General features: G+C 44.2%; 1 protein-coding gene across 1 annotated transcript in view; it reads left to right on the forward strand.

Moving 5' to 3' along the window:
- The first annotated feature begins 1,559 nt into the window (after positions 1-1,559).
- fat2 (FAT atypical cadherin 2) overlaps positions 1,560-21,285 on the forward strand; it is a 40,607-nt gene continuing 20,881 nt past the window's right edge. The window contains exons 1-6 of the mRNA XM_071204674.1: positions 1,560-1,640; positions 2,112-2,309; positions 5,172-5,447; positions 7,353-7,677; positions 13,968-14,168; positions 17,341-17,498. Of these exons, the coding sequence (XP_071060775.1) occupies positions 1,560-1,640; positions 2,112-2,309; positions 5,172-5,447; positions 7,353-7,677; positions 13,968-14,168; positions 17,341-17,498 (1,239 nt within the window). The remainder of the gene's footprint in view (positions 1,641-2,111; positions 2,310-5,171; positions 5,448-7,352; positions 7,678-13,967; positions 14,169-17,340; positions 17,499-21,285) is intronic.

The raw sequence follows: 21,285 nt of genomic DNA on the forward strand, positions 1-21,285 counted from the left end.
GTGTCCCTACTTTAAAGAGTCCTCTCCTGCTGATGTTCAGGTGTATATCAGTATGTAGTGTCTCTACTTTAAAGAGTCCTCTCCTGCTGATGTTCAGGTGTATATCAGTATGTAGTGTCCCTACTTTAAAGAGTCCTCTCCTGCTGATGTTCAGGTGTATATCAGTATGTAGTGTCTCTACTTTAAAGAGTTCTCTCCTGCTGATGTTCAGGTGTATATCAGTATGTAGTGTCTCTACTTTAAAGAGTCCTCTCCTGCTGATGTTCAGGTGTATATCAGTATGTAGTGTCTCTACTTTAAAGAGTCCTCTCCTGCTGATGTTCAGGTGTATATCAGTATGTAGTGTCTCTACTTTAAAGAGTCCTCTCCTGCTGATGTTCAGGTGTATATCAGTATGTGGTGTCTCTACTTTAAAGAGTCCTCTCCTGCTGATGTTCAGGTGTATATCACTATGTAGAGTCTCTACTTTAAAGAGTCCTCTCCTGCTGATGTTCAGGTGTATATCAGTATGTAGTGTCTCTACTTTAAAGAGTTCTCTCCTGCTGATGTTCAGGTGTATATCAGTATGTAGTGTCTCTACTTTAAAGAGTCCTCTCCTGCTGATGTTCAGGTGTATATCAGTATGTAGTGTCTCTACTTTAAAGAGTCCTCTCCTGCTGATGTTCAGGTGTATAATCAGTATGTAGTGTCTCTACTTTAAAGAGTCCTCTCCTGCTGATGTTCAGGTGTATATCAGTATGTAGTGTCTCTACTTTAAAGAGTCCTCTCCTGCTGATGTTCAGGTGTATATCAGTATGTGGTGTCTCTACTTTAAAGAGTCCTCTCCTGCTGATGTTCAGGTGTATATCACTATGTAGAGTCTCTACTTTAAAGAGTCCTCTCCTGCTGGTGTTCAGGTGTATATCAGTATGTAGTGTCTCTACTTTAAAGAGTCCTCTCCTGCTGGTGTTCAGGTGTATATCAGTATGTAGTGTCTCTACTTTAAAGAGTCCTCTCCTGCTGGTGTTCAGGTGTATATCACTATGTAGAGTCTCTACTTTAAAGAGTCCTCTCCTGCTGGTGTTCAGGTGTATATCAGTATGTAGTGTCTCTACTTTAAAGAGTCCTCTCCTGCTGGTGTTCAGGTGTATATCAGTATGTAGTGTCTCTACTTTAAAGAGTCCTCTCCTGCTGGTGTTCAGGTGTATATCAGTATGTAGTGTCTCTACTTTAAAGAGTCCTCTCCTGCTGGTGTTCAGGTGTATGTGTGATGAAAGCCTGTCTTTGTGTTTTGTGATGCGAGCTTTAATTTAAACTTGTGAAACCTCATAGGAGTTGCGTGTCTTAGCCCATCAACTTCAAATGGCTGCCCACTTCCCGAAGCATCCTATCCGTTCTTTGATGGATAACTCATCGTCATGGCTTTAATGCAAGCCGGCTTTAAACATCAGAACACCGAGACTTTGGACAGGTGATCCTTCATTTGGGAAAAAGGTAATCCATCATGTCGGACAATTTTAGGACTGGTTTTATTTATCCGCTGGTATAAATAAGTAGTTTGCAAGACGACACACAGAGACATGTTTATCGGGGCACTTTACAGAGCTCGGGCGTTTAGCAGTCTGATGGCCTGTGGGAGGAAACCGTCCCTGGGTCTGGTGGTCAGACGGCAGCAGACAGAACAGTGTGTTTTGCTGGGCTGATGGTTAATATTATTATTATGTATTAATTATTATTATTCCAGTCGGACTCAGATGAGGGTGTTGCACTTTTCCTTTTCCCTGTACATGTGATGTTTTGTTGTTTTTTTGTTTCTTTCCGTTAACTGTCAAGTGGGAAATAAGTATGTTTTGTGTTTCTCCTATTATCCTAAGATACCCTTATGTTTGGCTGTGAAAAAGAAATATGAAGGACAGACCAGCTATTTCTATTTATTTAGCTTTTTTTTAGAAAGGCAGGTTATTTTCTTCTTCCTGCTCCTTTTCGGTCAACGGCGGGATTACAGAGACATGTTTTGTTAACAATTATTGTCCATTAAGTTTTGCATACCATGAACAAATACAAATGAAATGAAATGGGGGGTCTTTTATAATCCAACCACTTATTTAATCCGTGTCCCTGTTCCCCTGCAGGAGGGCGAGTCGGCCGGCAGCACCATCCTGCAGCTGGTGGTGACGGACAGAGACTCGCCCAGGAACGGCCCGCCCTACTCCATCCACATCGTGAGCGGAAACGAGGACCGCCGCTTCCACGTGGATCAGGGAGGCCTGCTGTCGCTCTCCTCTCCACTCAGGAAGAAGGTCAAAGCCCATCACCTGCTCAAGATACAGGTACGATCCAGCAGAGGGTGTTAGTAAGCCAAGAGGACATGTCTGTCTGTTACTTCAGATGAAGATAAGGAGCCCCTCCCCCACGCCCCTCTGAGAGAGATTTGGTTACAAAGAACACAATGGTGGTCGAGAAGGAGATTCAGTTGATAAGGGGGCGGGGGGGTTACCTTGGTTAATAATTCATTCTATTTGGAGGCACCCAAGGACACCTTACAATTCATTCAGACAGTACAAAAAAAAAAAAAAAAAAACGTTCCCATCTAAACAACTCTCAAGTCTATCTTGGAAAAAAGGTGATATGAGGCCTTACATCTCCTCAATTTAGTCTTTATCAGACCGCACGATGAAAGCGTTGACGTAGCTCGGCTAGAGGCGGACTGGCCAGAGGCGGACTGGCCAGAGGCGGACTGGCTAGAGGCGGACTGGCTAGAGGCCGACTGGCCAGAGGCGGACTGGCCAGAGGCGGACTGGCTAGAGGCGGACTGGCTAGAGGCGGACTGGCCAGAGGCGGACTGGCTAGAGGCGGACTGGCCAGAGGCCGACTGGCCAGAGGCGGACTGGCCAGAGGCCGACTGGCCAGAGGCGGACTGGCCAGAGGCGGACTGGCCAGAGGCCGACTGGCCATCGGGACGTTTGGGACGAATCCCGATGGGCCGGTACCGAAGTGGGCCAGTCGGACGATGTGCTCCGATCGGATAAGTCACTAGCACCCCTCCCCCGTTGACAATCTCCTAGCGGTATTTCCTAGCGGTTTGATTGGCAGTCCTCCGTCTAAAACTTGGATTTTATCCAATGGCTATTTAGAAAGCAAGTGATGATCCTGATTCTGAGGGCCATCACCATTCGCTGTGTCAGAAGTCAATCCATCAATACAATCTGGAAAAGTATTAACTTATTCACAGAGAGTTTTGTGGCTACATTGAGTGCCCGGCTCATAAAGATGTCAATCCACGGATACATTCCTCCTTAAACCAAAAGAGGGTTACCTAACAGATAGATAACAGCAGCCGAATAAAGGAACAACTATCTTGTCCAAAGTTTCTCTGTCATTGTCCTTCCTACACTGCTGTAACCAACGCGTAGTTAAATAGGAATACGTTTCTTTCACCCCAGAGATTCACTTAATCATTCTGCTTGAATCTCATGACAATAAAAAGAACATCGCTGAACGGTGTATATATAATGTAATCACGGTACATTGAGCCTTCCTGCAGAGAGTGCCTTTCGAGGCTGAAAGGGTGCAGATAATTACCTCGTCTTTATCTACGGAGGAGGACTCACACCGCCTACATATTCCCATCGTATTTATACAGACCAGTAAGTATTGTCCTCCAGGGATCCTGAAAAGGTTCATCATAAAGAAGTATAAAGTGAATGCAAGACGATGAACAGAAAGCATTTAGGAGAACAGCTGACTATGAATGTTGTATTATTGCAATGCATGGATTTGTGTAAGCTCGGTCAAATATTTAAAACGGCTGATTTATGATATTTAGTCCAAATGACTGCATTGTTGTTTTGCTTGAATATATGTTGTGTACAAGAAGATCCATATGTGCAGTGTTAGAGAATGGAAACACACACTGGTCTTTAAGAAGTACATTATTCCTAACTGGGAAAGAGCTCTTTTGTGCAGGAGAGGCAACAGTTAAAATAACAAAAGGTGATTTATTAATATCCTATGGTGACGAACTTTAGTGGATCATTTTGAACCTAGTTTAGAATTATTCTGCAGATGCTCCGGCTTCACGATAAAGTTTCCAGTGTGGTGCAGAAATGAATCTTAAGCCCAGAATTGAGCATTTTAACGTTTCTGGGGTTACTTTTCTCTCAATCAGTCATGTGTCTGAATGTGTTTGTCAGCAACACAAGCTGAAGAGACACTACTGTTTTTGTTCGAAGACATAAACTACGTTAGTAACTGGTGAATTAAACAAAAAATCCAATTCAACTTTATTTATACAGCATATTTAAAAACAACAGAGTTGACCAAAGTGCTGTACATTAACACATAAAAAGCAGCATACATACATTCAGACTAAACACAAATGTAAAAACACGAGACAATAAAACCATACTTAAAGCCACAGACTGAAACGCTCTCATACACAACGTAAGAACAATATAAACGCCAATTTAAAAGCGCAGACTGCAAAGTATTATACGTAGTCTGCAAAAGCACGGAGAACAAGCAGGTCTTTAATCGAGATTTAGAAACAGGCAAAGTGGGAACGAGTCTGATCAGGAGGGGAGAGATCGTCCCACCGCCTACACTTCCGGGGTAACTTCTCTCCATGGTCCATCAGGACTGAGCGTTTTAGCGTTTTCCGGGGTTGCTTTTCTCTAAATCAGTATTTCTTTGGCCTGAAATAAGGTCTGTGGTCAACACGAGCTGAAGACATCTTAACGTTTCGTTCTACGTCATAAACTACGACAGTAACTGGTGAATTGAACTTAAAATGGCAAACAAGACATAACTTCTGTCCATGTTCCCATCAGGTGACTGAGTTAGCGTTTTAGCGTTTCTGGGGCTGCTTTTCTCTCGATCAGTAATTTGCTTTAACGTGTTGTTGGCCTGAAATAAAGTCTCTGGTCAACACGAGCTGAAGACATCTTAACGTTTTGTTCTACAACATAAACTACGACAGTAACTGGTGAATTGAACTTAAAATGGCAAACAAGACATAACTTCTGTCCATGTTCCCATCAGGTGACTGAGTTAGCGTTTCTGGGGCTGCTTTTCTCTCGATCAGTAATTTGCTTTAACGTGTTGTTGGCCTGAAATAAAGTCTGTGGTCAACACAAGCTCAACCTAAACTTAAAATGGCAAACAAGACATAACTTCTCTCCATGTACCATCAGGTGACGGACAGCGGCCATCCTCCTCTCTCCTCCATCTGCGTAGTCAACATCAACGTCACGGAGCAGAGCAAGTACCCTCCCTCCGTGGTTCCTCTGGAGGTCTTCATCACCACCTTCGACATGCTGTTCTCCAACCGTTTGATCGGACGACTTCACGCCTCGGACCAGGACCTGCAGGATGTTCTCACCTACTCCCTGCTGTCAGAGCATCCCGACGGAGGAAGCTTCTCTGTGGACCAGGCGGACGGAAAAATCTGGGCGGATGAAAACCTCAAGGTCTCTTAATGTCTTTTTATTTTTGCCTTGTGTTGAAAGGTGCTACATATATTTCTTCCAACTTTACGGCAGCACTTATCGAGGCTTTCTGTAACAGTCCAAGTCTGTTTACCGTTTCTGATCCACTAACCAGTCCCTAAACACTACAGAGCCTATACGTGTTCCTGTTGGTAGTGTTGTAGTCGAGACCACCTTATCCGAGACCAAGACATTACCAAGACCGGAGAGTAGCACGACCAAGACAAGACCACGACTTTAAGAGTTCGAGAATGAGTCAAGACCAAGACCAAGGCAGGGCGAGACTGAATCAAGACCGGAACCAGACTACTGTGAATCCAACACTACATGCACAGCATGGAGGAAAACCCTTTAACACACACACACATTCTCTCTCTCTCTCTCTCTCTCCCTCCTTCTCACACACACCAGTGGCGAGCCGTGACTTTTATACCTAGGCCCTCTGACAACCCCCCCCCCCCCCTTTCCTCGAAAAAAAAGAAGAGTTATTAAGGCTCAGCGTATACTTCAGCGGAATATCAAAACAACAGCCTGGGGTGCAAAACGCATCCATGACAGCGGCCCTCTACCACACAGAACAACACCATTTATATAAACACCTATCATGACAGGGCGCCCACAGCCAAGTAGCAATTACAAATGAATGAAGTCGGCACGGCGGCCCGCATTGAAAATGACTCAGGCCTACCTTTGATGATCAAATCACTGAAACACAAAGTCCATCCTCCTGTCCTTTTGGATGACGCACTTGCGGGTCATGAAGCTGATCCTTTGCCACTCCAGTTTATCATTGGAACTCAATCTTGAAAATGACTCGGTTAATAATTTCGCAACGATGTCATCACTATCACTGAAGTGAGCCATCATGGACGAACCATAATCATAAATCTATCGATCATAAATCTATCGATTAGATTTATGATTCGAAAATAATAATAATAATAATAAAAGTAGGGTAGACATGTGGATATTATCCGTCTGAACAAAACGTGCATTTATCTAACAGCTTTGTTTTCCACTGATCTTATTTCCAGCTATTTTCCAAAACCCTATGGAGAAATCCCGTTGCTTTCTGTCGAGGGAATCCGAGCGCAGCTTACTTCCGGGTTTTAGGACGCGTCACTGGACCACTTGCATAGACCTCACAGCGGGCGGAACCTGTCATAAAGTCCGCGAAAATAAAGCCCGCCCTTTTAGAGGGAAGATATGATTGGTCAATTGTACTGTCATTTGACATTACTCTCTCGTTGAGTTACTATAGCTGGCCCTCTGTGAATGGAGAGAGCGACCAACAAGCTCTCCCGTCTTCACAGAACTCGCAGAGACGGCATTTAACCCTTCACATTCCAACAGAAACTGAACAGGCAGATTCGAAGGATTTATTTCTTTGGAAATGTTATTTTAAATACAATTAAATCAAGTTATTTAGGTAAAACTAATGAAACATTTAACAAAAAATGTTTTTTTTTTAATGTTTTCAAATATTATTTTTTAGAATATCTTAGGGCCTAGAGGGCCCTGACGGCTCGACACTGACACACACACACACACACACACACACACACACACACACACACACACACACACACACACCACACACACACACACACACACACACACACACAGTCTGAAAGAGCATTTGAGTGTGTGTGAAGGGGGCAGCAGCCGGTATCAAAGATTCGGAGTCACGTGAAGTCACGTTATTGGTCTGGACCATGGATGGACGATAAGAACGGTCTCGACCGGTCTTGACATACAACCTATAGTTCCGAGACCGAGAACGTTAAAAAGTGGAAGAGACCGGGCTCGAGTACTTCAATATTACCTGTTAGTGTTTACTTCCTGTCTGTGCTATATAAATAACCTTGCCTTTCCTTTGCCTTGAAGGAGGGTTCGTACTCGCTCAACGTCAGCGTTTCCGATGGGAAGTTCACCGTTCCGACGGGGGTCAAAATCCACGTCTGGGCGGCCGATCAGAGGGCGCTGGATTCGGGTTTGACGCTGCAGATGGTGGGGTTTTCGGCGGAGGAGTTTCTGGGTGATCACTGGAGAGGTCTTCAGAGGAGCCTGGGTCAGGCGCTGGGTTTCCCCCGACAGGAGGTGCTGCTCGTCAGCCTCCAGCAGCTGCCGGACGGCGGGGGGCTGGAGGCTCTGCTGACCTGCAGGAGGGAGGGTGGACTCCTCCAGAATCTGCCCAACAACAGACTCGCAGGTGAGCAATTAGGGAGTTTACATATCGGGACTTTTAAATTGGCAAAAATGTGACGTAAAGCATTCTTCTTCCTTTTCTTCTTCTTCTTCTTCTTCTTCTTCTTCTTCTGTGGTGGAGGTGTGTTTTTGAAGAGGGAAGAGGGATTTTCACTTTTAGTTCGTTTGTTTCTGTTTCAATCGTTTTCTTTCACTGTATGATCTTACGTGGGGATATTTGTACTCTTTCCAAGTACGGTTAATTTGTTTTTCCGTGCCTCGTGGCTGGGATGGCGTCCTTCGGGGCGCCGCCGGTGTCTCTGAGACACGGAGTGCGTTTGGTGGCTCAGGCCGCAAGCACAGTGGAGCAGGTGCTGCTGGCTGTGGGGGAGCAGGTAGGCCATGTAAACATCTCCTATGCTTCCCGCATGAACAAAGCGGTCGTGGTCTTTTTGAAAGACCAGAAATATGTAACCGAACTTATTGAGAGCGGATTAATGGTAAACGAGGAATATATCCAAGTTTCGCCGTTGGCGACACCGTCCACGCGGATCACTGTGTCTGGCGTTCCTCCATTCATCCCGAATGAGGCGCTGGAACGGGAGCTGAAGCGGTTCGGTAAGTTTGCCAGTAATCTCCGCACTGTTGCTCTGGGGTGTAAGGATGAAAAGTTAAAACATGTCCAATCTCTACGGAGACAGGTGTTCATGTTTCTGACTTGTCCCACTCAGACACTGGATGTGTCTTTCCGGGTGAGGCATGAAGAGGGGTTTTATATGGTTTATGCGAGCTCAGGGAACGTAAAGTGTTTTGAGTGCGGGGAGTCGGGTCACAAACGTGTTGCATGTCCACAGAGACGGCACGCCGCTCCGCCGGGTGCGGCCGAGCCCGGGGCCGCTGGGGTGGCCGGGGTCGCTGGGGCAGCCGAGCCCGAGGCCGCCGAGCCCGTGGCCGCCGAGCCCGTGGCCGCCGAGCCCGTGGCCGCCGAGCCCGGGGCCACCGAGCCAGTCGCTGGGGCGGCCGGGGCCGCTGGGTCGGCGGCCGCGGAGCCCGGTGTCGCGGGGGCTGCTGTTGCACCCGCCGGGGCCCCAGGGGCTGCGGATGAAGTAGAGATGAATATCGGGAGAGATGAAACGGGGATTGTAGAGAATGTGGTGAGTGTGAGAGGAGAACATGTGGAAACAGGTAAACGGGTGGGAGATGATGTAGCGGGACAGGTGAGGACCGGGGCTGTGGGACAGGTGGAGGCTGTTGGCACACAGCAGGAGCTGCCGTCTGGTTCTGGGAGGCAAACAGAGCTTCAACAGGCTGCAGACATTAATGAGGAGACAGAGATGGACACAGACGGTGAGGGGGATTCTGACTGTGTTTCAGTTGCAGATAGTCTCTCTCATAACGCAGAGATATATTCTTTGGAAGAGATTAATGTCTTTTTAGATGAGTCCTTTGGCAAGGCAGTGGAAGTGAGAGTTTTTCCCTGACACTAACAAGTTTCTTCACACAGTGAGCACTCTTCAGAAAGTTGTAGGGTTAGACCTGCTGGATGAAAAGAAACGCTATCGTCTCAGGAAGCATGTCACTAATATGAGAAAAGTTCCGAAAGGAAGCAAAAAAGGGGGGAAACTGAAAAGGTCTAAATAATGTCAACATGATCATGCAACACTGGGTGTCTCCTCTCTGCTGTGTGTACCTGTCTGCTATTTTTCTCTATCTCCTTCCTCTGATGCAGGCTTTAAGGGTTGCTTCTTTAAACATTAACGGGGGTAGAAGTGCACAGAAAAGAGCTTTAGTGCTGGAGGTCTTTAATCAGAAAAAATTAGATGTGATATTTCTGCAGGAAACGCACAGTGATAGCCTGGATGAGACGGACTGGGGGATGTGGTGGGGGGGTCAGTATGTACTCAGTCATGGCTCAAACCTCAGTGCTGGAGTAGCTGTTTCCCCCCCCCCCCTCTCTAAATGTTAAGATTGTATCCAGCACAGAGAGAGTGGCAGGTAGAGCCTTGATGGTGAAAGTGGAACTGTTAGAGTTCTTTTTCACTTTTATTAATGTTTATGCACCCAATCAGGGCCCTGCACGTGTATCTGTGTTTCAGTTATTAAAAGATGAGTTGGACACTAGTGTACAGGGGGAGTGTGTGATACTGGGGGGGGGCTGGAACGCTTGCACTAATGTCACTTTAGACAGAATAGGACGGGAGCCGCATCCTCAGTCGTCCCTTTTACTGTCACAGGTGATGAGAGAGGCTGACTTAGTGGATGTGTGGAGGACGAAACACCCCTCTGTTAAACAATACACCTGGATGAGAATGCTAGATGGGGGCGTCAGTGCAGCCAGGCTAGACAGATTTTACATGTCTGCTTCTTGTATTACTCGTGCAGTGAACTGTCACATCCAACCGGTTGGTTTCACAGACCATCAGCTAGTTTCTTTAGATTTAGTTTTATCCAACACAGAGAAGCTGAGATCGTTCTGGCAGTTTAATGTTAACATTTTACAAGATTTGACTTTTTGTGAGAATTTTAAATTCTTTTGGATCAACTGGAAATCAAAGAAAGAGTCTTTTCCCTCCCTGAGTCAGTGGTGGGAGGTAGGAAAGGCTCAGATTAGAGTGTTCTGCCAACAGTATACAGCCTACTCCACTGCAAACATTAGGAGAGCTATAGAGCAGTTAGAGAGGGAGATCAGAGAGTTAGAGAGTGTGTCTGCTCGAAATATAGAACAGTCCCTCCTAAAACAACAACAGCTTAACTGTTTTCTTCAAGAGAAGGCCAAGGGAGCCCTGATCAGAGCCCGTTTCACTTCCATGAGAGACATTGATGCACCAACCACCTTCTTCTTCAACCTGGAGAGGTCTGTGGGCCAAAGGAAGCAGATGGTATGTCTGCGTCTCCCTGATGGACAGGTCACCTCTGAGCCTGCTGAGATGAGGAGGCATGCAGTGTCCTTCTACACAGACCTGTTCAAAGCTGAGGGTTGTGACGTGGAAGCTGCTGATGAACTTCTTCAGGGTCTTCCACAGCTGAGTCCAGCCGGAAAGTGACACCCTGGGCTCTGACATTACGCTGGAGGAACTGACCTCTGCGGTGACACAGATGGCCTCCGGCAAGGCTCCCGGCATAGACGTTTACCTGCAGACTTTTTTAAACATTTCTGGAGTATTCTGGGACATGACTTGCTAGAAGTGTTGATGGAGTCCTTTGGGAAAGGGACTCTTCCAGCTTCCTGTAGGCGTGCAGTGATTTCACTGTTGCCTAAGAAAGGAGATCTGACCCTGCTGAAGAACTGGAGACCTGTGGCTCTCCTATGTACGGACTATAAGATACTGTCAAAGGTCTTAGCTAACAGACTGAAGGTTTTTATCGAACTTCTTATCGGTCCTGATCAGACATATTGCATCCCTGGCAGATCAATTGTGGACAATTTGTTTTTGATGAGAGACACTTTTGATGTTTGTAAACTGTATAATATAAATGTTGGTATTATTTCTATTGACCAGGAGAAGGCGTTTGATCGTGTGGATCACACGTTTCTGGCTGCCACATTGCAGGCTTTTGGTGTTGGGGAGCATTTTTTGTCCTGGGTGAAGTGTTTGTACAGTGATGCATGTTGTGTTGTGAAGGTGGGGGAGGGCTGAGCAGACCTGTACCAGTTAAAAGGGGGATCAGGCAGGGCTGCCCTATCTCAGGCCTATTGTATAGTATTGCCATCGAGCCGCTTTTGTGCAGACTTAGAAACCGGCTGAGGGGCCTGTGTCTGCCAGAGTCAGCTCAGGCCCCCCCGGTGGTTGTATCAGCTTATGCTGATGATGTCAGTGTTTTTGTCCAGGGTCAGCGAGATATCCAGGAGCTACAGGACAGTCTAGCTTTGTACAGGAAGGCTGCTTCAGCCAAAGTTAATTGGGAGAAGAGTGAGGCAGTTTTGGTAGGTGAGTGGAGTCTTGAAAATAGGCCCAGTCTTCCTGGTAACCTTAGCTGGGGAAACAAGGGTTTAAAGGTCCTGGGAGTTTGGTTGGGGTCCGAGGACATGGTGGCACAGAACTGGGAGGGATTGCTGGAAAAGGTGCAAGCAAAATTAGCCAAATGGAAATGGCTGCTCCCCCAGCTGTCCTACAGGGGAAGAGTTCTTGTCGCCAACAATCTGGTTGCCTCGTCTCTGTGGCACAGACTGCAGGTGTTAACCCCACCGCCGGGCCTCATGAAACAACTGCAGCGGCTCCTCGTGGATTTCTTCTGGTCGGGTCATCACTGGGTGCCAGCATCGGTCCTGTACCTGCCCGTGGCGGAGGGGGGGCAGGGCCTCGTGGACATTACTGCAAGGACTGCTGCTTTTAGACTGCAGGCAGCTCAGCGGCTGCTGTGTGGTGCCTCTCCCTGCTGGCTGGCTATGGCCCGGCTGCTGTGTGGTGCCTCTCCCTGCTGGCTGGCTATGGCCCGGCTGCTGTGTGGTGCCTCTCCCTGCTGGCTGGCTATGGCCCGGCTGCTGTGTGGTGCCTCTCCCTGCTGGCTGGCTATGGCCCGGCTGTTGCTCTGGAGGGCGGGGGGCTTTGGTTTTGATAAACACCTGTTTCTGCTGAAGGCCCCTGCGTACAAGATCACTGGACTTACACCTTTTTACTGCTCAGTCATCAATGCCTGGAAGATTCTGAGTTTTACCAGACCACCCGACCCCCGCCCTGGGATGTGGCTGTTTGAGGAGCCACTGTTTGACACTGGTTTTCTTTCTGGAACCCTTTTCTCTTCAGCCACCCTAAAGAACGCGTTCATTGAAGCGGGAGTGGTAAAACTTGGCCATTTGACGGGGGTCTCCATGGAAACACTGGCTGAGGTGACGGGCATTCGATCAACCCGAGTTCTAGAGAACCTGGTAGATGAGGTGTGGCAGTCGCTGTCGCCATCCCACCTGACCTTTGCTCTGGATGCAGATCTGGCTGACCAGTGGAGAAAGGGACATGATTATGTTTTTCCTGCCTTGAGTGTGGGTCCTGCGGTGGGGGAATGGAGAGAGGAGGAGGGTCTCCTGCTATCACTGGGGACTCTAACACCTGCAAAGTTCAGCGCCTGCAATGGGAAGAAGCTATACCTTAGCTGCGTAAAGGTGTTAAACCTCGGCTCGCTTGCAGGCGTCAGAGAGTCGAGGTGGACGGATGTGTTTGGCTTGGGCTCTTCCCCTCAGGGCAGCTGGCGGATCCTGTATAAAGCTCCGGTTGAAAAACGGATGGCTGACATCCAATGGAGAATTATACACGGTGCAATAGCCACTAACAAATACAGAGCTCATTTTGACCCAGGCACAAGGGGAGGCTGTCCGTTCTGTTTTATGGCAGAAACATTGGAGCATTTAGTCGTGTCCTGTCCCAGATTGGCTGGTCTTAAAAAAATGTTACAGGGGTGGGTGGAGGGGTTCGGGGAGGTTTTCTCCATACCACTTTTTGTCCATGGCCCCAAATACATCCTGAAAAAGAAGGAAACCCTACTGTTGATGAATTTCTTGTTTGCTAATGCAAAATTAGCAATCTGGAAACGTAGGAAGAACCAACTTGCTGGAGTGGGATGGACGGATGCAGTGCTCTGTCTGAGGGGGCTGGTGGCAGCGCGTCTGAGGGTGGAGCATGCGTACTATACGCTGATCAATCACCTGCAGGGGGTTCTGGATGTGTGGGCTGTGGGGCGGGTTCTGTGCTCGCTGGGGGAGAATGACTCTCTCATATTGAAGTTTTAAAGGATAGGTGTAGTTTTTGTTTTTAAAGTGTGTAAGAGAGGATGTTTTTAAATGGGTAAAACGCTTTTCAAATGATATTTATTTGGTAGTCATGAAAATCTGTTTATTTATTTGATTGTGTAATGTTTTAGTTTTGTTCCGACTCTGTTGCAGGGTGGGTGTATGTTTAAAACAAATGCAAATAAAATTTGTTTTAAAAATCAAATCTTCTTCTTCTTCTTCTTCTTCTTCTTCTTCTTCTTCTTCTTCTTCTTCTTCTTCTTCTTCTTCTTCTTCTTCTTCTTCTTCTTCTTCTTCTTCTTCTTCTTCTTCTTCTTCTTCTTCTTCTTCTTCTTCTTCTTCTTCTTCTTCTTCTTTCTAAGAACCAGCCTATTAATCAAATAAACAACCATTTGGGTAACTTTTCTTTCCGGAACAAGTTAATGAAATGATATGTTCATTAAAAATCGTAATGTAAAAAATGCACCAGACGAGACGTTCTAAATATCGAAGCCTTTTTGGTATCCGTTCATTTGGACACAAACATTATAATCCCTTTGAGATGAGCAGTCTGTTCGATGGTGCAGTCTGTGAACCCGATCTCTCTTCTTCAGGCATCATAACGGACATGGAGGACTCTCTGGGGCTCAGCATCCTCCGGGTGAAACACAACGGGTGTTTGGGCGCCGGCTGTCCGACGAGAGGCTGCAGGAACGCCGTCCGGCTGACTTCAGAGAGACTCAACCACTTCACCACCGCCAGAGCCGCTTACATCACCCCGCAGCACAGCTGGGAGAGCGTCTGCCCCTGCAACGGTACGTGTTAGCATCCACAGGAACTCAGACTGTATATCTCTACGCCACACGAATGGAGTCGACACCAAACACAGGTTACTGATGAGAAGAAATCCTTTTAGTGGGTTAAGTACATTCTTAGAATAAGTGAGAAATGGACTTAACTTCTGAAAGAATACCGAAGTTGTTTATTATTTTATTGGAGTTTTTCCCTCTGACTATTGTAAAGGCCTCTTTTCTTTGTTGCATGTGTAAAAAGTTTTTTATTTTGAGCATCCGATGGTATCATCCAAACCATCGGAGGCCAAGCAACTTGTGAGTAACACAAACATAAAAGAAAGAAAACGAGTTAGAAAATGTCTGTTCAAGGCGTCTATTGGCTTGATAGAACATAAGGAAGGAAGCCACGGCAGTATTTATATTGTCCAATATCACACGTTTTCCAACAACACATCAGATCAGGTTGAGTGTGAAGCTTCTCTCCAGCCGACAGAATATCGTCTGCTCAGCGGCGCCTCGTCGGTTCGTCCTCTCTGATTTCTGTGGGCATTCCTGACAGGATTAGTGAAGACAGATTGAGAGCTCGAGCTACGGCCTTTCTAGGAAGTCGTTATCAGCTTGTTTAGAGTCCTCGTCCCTCGTCTTCTGTTATCGCTGCTTTGTTTTGACTATATCGGAAACCGATATCGACTGAAGAGACTCTGGAGTTTGGCGATAAAGAGAGACGCACAACACACGCATCTACCAACACATGAACAATGACCTATTAACCCCTTCAACAGGAAGTAATTAACCACTGCAACAGGAAGTAATTAACCACTGCAACAGGAAGTAATTAACCACTGCAACAGGAAGTAATTACCCACTGCAACAGGAAGTAATTAACCACTGCAACAGGAAGTAATTACCCACTGCAACAGAAAGTAATTAACCACTGCAACAGGAAGTAATTACCCACTGCAACAGGAAGTAATTACCCACTGCAACAGGAAGTAATTACCCACTGCAACAGGAAGTAATTACCCACTGCAACAGAAAGTAATTACCCACTGCAACAGGAAGTAATTACCCACTGCAACAGGAAAGTAATTACCCACTGCAACAGGAAGTAATTACCCACTGCAACAGGAAGTAATTACCCACTGCAACAGGAAGTAATTAACCACTGCAACAGGAAGTAATTAACCACTGCAACAGGAAGTAATTAACCACTGCAACAGGAAGTAATTAACCACTGCAACAGGAAGTAATTACCCACTGCAACAGGAAGTAATTAACCACTGCAACAGGAAGTAATTACCCACTGCAACAGAAAGTAATTAACCACTGCAACAGGAAGTAATTACCCACTGCAACAGGAAGTAATTACCCACTGCAACAGGAAGTAATTACCCACTGCAACAGGAAGTAATTACCCACTGCAACAGAAAGTAATTACCCACTGCAACAGGAAGTAATTACCCACTGCAACAGGAAGTAATTACCCACTGCAACAGAAAGTAATTAACCACTGCAACAGGAAGTAATTAACCACTGCAACAGGAAGTAATTACCCACTGCAACAGGAAGTAATTACCCACTGCAACAGGAAGTAATTACCCACTGCAACAGGAAGTAATTAACCACTGCAACAGGAAGTAATTACCCACTGCAACAGGAAGTAATTAACCACTGCAACAGGAAGTAATTACCCACTGCAACAGGAAGTAATTACCCACTGCAACAAACAGGAAGTAATTACCCACTGCAACAGGAAGTAATTACCCACTGCAACAGGAAGTAATTACCCACTGCAACAGGAAGTAATTAACCACTGCAACAGGAAGTAATTAACCACTGCAACAGGAAGTAATTAACCACTGCAACAGGAAGTAATTAACCACTGCAACAGGAAGTAATTAACCACTGCAACAGGAAGTAATTACCCACTGCAACAGGAAGTAATGAAACCCTCAAAAAGGAAGTTACTAGACCCTGTGACTTCCCGATTTGCACTGCGCAAGCGCGAGTTGGTCTGCCATATTGGACAGCTACGTACAGCAACCAAAGTAGGACAGGGTTAGGTTGGGGATTTAAAAGTGACTCCAGTTCTATTAGTAAAAGCCGTGCATAGAAGTGTAAGTGCAGTTAAAACACAAGTGCAATGATACAAATATAAATAATTAAAACATTCTCCCCAGTAATATGAATTTAAAAAGTAAAGGGAGTGTTAAAATTAACTAATAATAATAAAATAAAGGAAGGCACACCGGGTTAGTAAAATCGTATATAATGAACTGGATGTCACTGAAAAACAGAAACCATTAAAATCGAGGTCGGGTAAGTTTAAAAGATTCCAAAGGGTAGCCGTTTTTTATTTAAAACGGTGGCAGGTAGGTGAAGAGGTCCCCTCTGCGGGTGGTTTCCCGGCCTCCAGGTAATAAAATAATTTAAAATAAATATAAATAAACAAATAAAAGCGTCCCTCCTCATGTGGCTTTGATCATTTTCAGATAAAAACATACACATAAATACATTTAAAATTATAAAACATGTAAGAAGTAATAAAAACATAAATATGAACGCCATTAAGATAAATAAGATGGTGCTGAAAACACGTGGAGGGCGGATTAAAACAGGCTGACACACCCGCAGAGAAGGGAACCATCAGTTCGGGTTAGGGTTCGACACAGGCATTTCACAAAGGGTAAAAAAACGAGGAGATGAGTTATGTGTTTACAACGTAATTTCCCGATTATTCGAGAAGAAAGCCTTTTAGCTGGTTAAGTTAATTCTTAGAATAAGTGAGAAATGGATTTGACTTTGTTCGACAGCTATCACACTGGAAACATGAGAAACTGTAAATGTATGCAATCATTTATGGCATTAATAATTCATATATAATGAATTGTTTTCATTTATTTAACATTAGAAATGATTTAGTCTGGCCAAACGTTGTCTGTTGAGATTCCTGGAAAAGGGAAATTACATAAAATATTTTTCATAAAAAAAACATTATTGTTCTTATATGACAGTTATTGCTAAATCTGAAAGGTCTGTCTCAGATTTGGAATTTCTCCGTTAGGGCCATATACATTTGATTATTGCCTTCATCCGCGGTGCCGATCGGGTGGTCACAGACCCTCCAACAGGAAGTGATTTAACCTTGTTTGGCTTTTCTTTCGTCTCACTCTCAGTTATCTTTGTATTGCAGAGTCTGCGGTGAGGTTTGATGGCAAGTCGTACCTGAAGTACCTCCACAGGATGGACGAGGACGACCAGGACTTCAAACTGTCTCTGAGGTTTAAAACTTCCCAGCAGCACGGCGTCATCGTGTCCACTAACAACACCAACCACTGGGGGGCGCTACAGGTAATTACCCCCCTGAGGAAGATGATACTCATGCAGCAGTGACGCGTCCTAAAACCCAGAATCAGGTTTATTACCAGGTAGGTTGACACGTACAAGGAATTTGACTTCGACTAGATGTTACATAACAGTAAAAAAAACAAAAAATAAACACAGATAGCGAACTATATTAAGAAAAGTGTAATAACAATACAAAAAAAAGATGAAAAAAGAAAGACATGGTATCCCTGCTTACTATGTTGTTTCCTTTTCTTTCACTATATCTGTAAAGCGTCTTAGAGCACCTGTAAAAGCGCCATCAAATTAAATCTATTATTATTATGTTGGTTTCTAAAAGCAAATGTCGACGCTCTTTAAAACAGAGATTTCCAACGTGGTATCTTTCAGATTTTTTGTTTTACTCTCATTTGTTAGACGATATGCAACGCGTGTGGTTATTTATAATAAAATACAATTTCTTCGACACATATCAAAAGAGAAAAATAAGTTCTGTTTGATGATCATTTGAAAAAATTAATTGTTGTCAATATCTTCCACACAAGTCGCCCATATCTGTGACTTTTGTATCGGCATGGCATCATGGGAGTTGTAGTTTTTAATAGTGGCCAAATAAGGGTACTACACTCCTGTTCGAGTCCCTGACGTACATTGGGAAAGAGACGTCTGTGAATCAGCGTATAATACGTTAAACGACCCAGCATGAACACTAGTCTTTATTTAAATCATTAGGGTCTAAAAGTATTACATCGAAGACGCTCACCGCTGATTGGCTTTCTCGAGACGATTGAGTTAAAAAATAAACCTGTCGAAAACTGACCTTCATCCCTTCTTCTCTGGGAAACACTATCCTGGGCCTTTACACATCGTCTGTTCTGACAAAGGCAGCGTGAATCAAGTTATCCTCTCTTAGCCCTTCTTCTTGCAGATGAAAACACGTTTGATACGGCCCTCCCTTATCTCCTGTTATGGAAATCTAGGGCCCAACACAGCGCTGGAGAGTACAAGTCAAATGAACAATACAAATAAATGGTGAATCAAGCAAAGCTGTCTTTTGGTTATTTATTTGAAGCTTCAAATACACGATACAATAATATAATAATGTCACAAGTCGCACAGAGTATAAGATAGTCTGCGCGAGAGTGCGCAGAACAATGGAAAAGCAAAGGTCATATAGAAAAGGAGTGGGAAAGAGAACAATCTGGGTTCACACAGTCAGATTGTTGATGAGACACCCAGTGGCCTTGAGTAGATAGCATAACGGTTCTCAGAGCAGGGAAGTTCGTGATGTGTCTGACTGTGTATGAGTCTCCCAGTCTGCTGAAACAGCTGTGGCCTTGCAGAGACTGGGAAACTCATAAGAGAATATAATAGAATAATAATGGTAAAAGCACAACAAGAGGAAATAAGAAGCATTTGGTTTAAACATATGAAAGATATAATAAGGATAATAATAAGGATGATAATAATAACATTTTCCACTACACTCCGCGGGGCAGCGTGTGTTTATCTGTGCGAAACGCCTGATTGAATATCAGACGGGAGCGGTAAACTCACATATTTAAAGTTCCTCAGCGCCGCCGATACACATCTGGTTTATTACCCCCTGCGTATTCGGCGTAATCATCTCATCAATGCCCTTTTAAAGTGAGATGATGGCGATGCCTCTGCACGGGAGACGCGTGTTGCCCTTTCCCTGGAAAACAAGCCGCAGATAACAAGGTGCCGTCTTCCACGGGTATTGACGTGCTGAACCCTCGAGGGGACGGACGGCTCGTTACAACACAAGGTCTTCTGCACGATATTAAACAGGCGCGTTCACAGAGAATGATTCATTGTTGTCTTCTTTACGAGACATGAATAACCCTCTACACGGAGCAGCTCTCGTCACGTCGCCGGGGTGATTTCCACTCGTTCTGAAATCTATGGTGTCTGCTCTCTTCGCTGTGAGCAGAAACGGCTTCAAAAGGAATTTAATAACACGGTTATCTGAGAAGGCCCTACCCTGCATTCTGTGGTGACTCCAGAGCGACTTCCGAAAGGCAACACTAATATTAATAAAGGTTTGTATTTGATTGGATGAAGCGCGACGTGCTTTATGGCACACGACACATACGCAGAAAAACAAGGAATTCCAATCCATTTGATTTCTATAGCACATTTCAAAACAACAGAGGTGAACAAAGTGCTGGACATCAACAACTGTATAAAACATAGCATAATACATAAAAACAGACGGGACATGAAACAAATGTAAAACACGAGACAATGAAACCAGATCAGAAGCCAGACTGAAGAACTCTCCTATATGACGTAAAAACAATACAAAACACGAGTAAGGTAAAACGATGTTTAGGTCAAAACATTATATTATAGTATGAGTAGTATTATATACTGTATATACTGTATATACTGTATAGGCACCATGGGGGAGTAACATAGGCACGAGATAAATAAATATATATATTTTTGTTTGAATCCAAAAATTAACAACAGCTACAACTAAATGAATAAGTACAAAATAATACATATAATAATAAAAATACTGAACAATAATTGAATGATTTAAATAATACAATAAATGAAACAATATATTTTTAAAGGAATTAAATCAAATAGTGTGTATGGTGCAATTAGTAGGGACAGTCGTAAAATACGAATCACTCTCAAATTAAGAAGTTACAGAGGCCAATATGTATTTGTAAAAATCCATATAATTGCATATATATCATAAGATTGTTCTTCTTAATTCTTAATTGAATTGTTTAAAAGTCGCCTGCACACGCCGTTGCATGAGACCGGACTCTATTTCCTCATTTATTTGCATATAAAGTCAACTGCAGAAGCTCTTCCTGCGTTACCCTAAATCAGCGTGCTCAGCTGGTCCACCTGAGAGAGAGCAGAACACATGACGTAGCATCGTGTTGAAGCTCCCTGCAGGACGCATGCTGCCTTCCAATCAGGGCTGTTGTCAGGGTGGTGATTTCATGTAGATTTAGTGATGCTGTAGAGCTCCATTCCCAGTGGAGTCTGAGTTGAAACTGTATAGAGAGATAGATAGATAGATAGATAGATAGAGAGATAGATAGATGGAGAGTTATATGGATAGATAGATAGATAGATAGATAGATGGATAGATAGATAGATATATGGATAGATATATGGATAGATAGATAGATAGATGGATAGATAGATAGATATATGGATAGATATATGGATGGATAGATAGATGGATAGATAGATAGATAGATAGATATATGGATAGATAGATAGATAGATAGATATATGGATAGATGGATAGATATATGGATAGATAGATAGATAGATAGATAGATATATGGATAGATAGATAGATAATGGATAGATAGATGGAGAGATAGATAGATAGATGGAGAGATAGATAGATAGATAGATAGATATATGGATAGATATATAGATAGATAGATAGAGAGATAGATAATGGATAGATAGATGGAGAGATGGATAGATAGATAAATAGATATATGGATAGATATATAGATAGATAGATAGAGAGATAGATATATGGATAGATGGATAGATATATGGATAGATAGATAGATAGATAGATATATGGATAGATAGATAGATAATGGATAGATAGATGGAGAGATAGATAGATAGATGGAGAGATAGATAGATAGATAGATAGATAGATGGAGAGATAGATAGAGAGATGGAGAGAGAGATGGATAGATGGAGAGATAGATAGATAGATAGATGGAGAGATAGAGAGAGAGATGGATAGATATATATATATATGGATAGATAGATA

Source organism: Pseudochaenichthys georgianus, chromosome 10 (assembly GCF_902827115.2).
Source record: "Pseudochaenichthys georgianus chromosome 10, fPseGeo1.2, whole genome shotgun sequence".
Lineage (NCBI taxonomy): Eukaryota > Metazoa > Chordata > Actinopteri > Perciformes > Channichthyidae > Pseudochaenichthys > Pseudochaenichthys georgianus.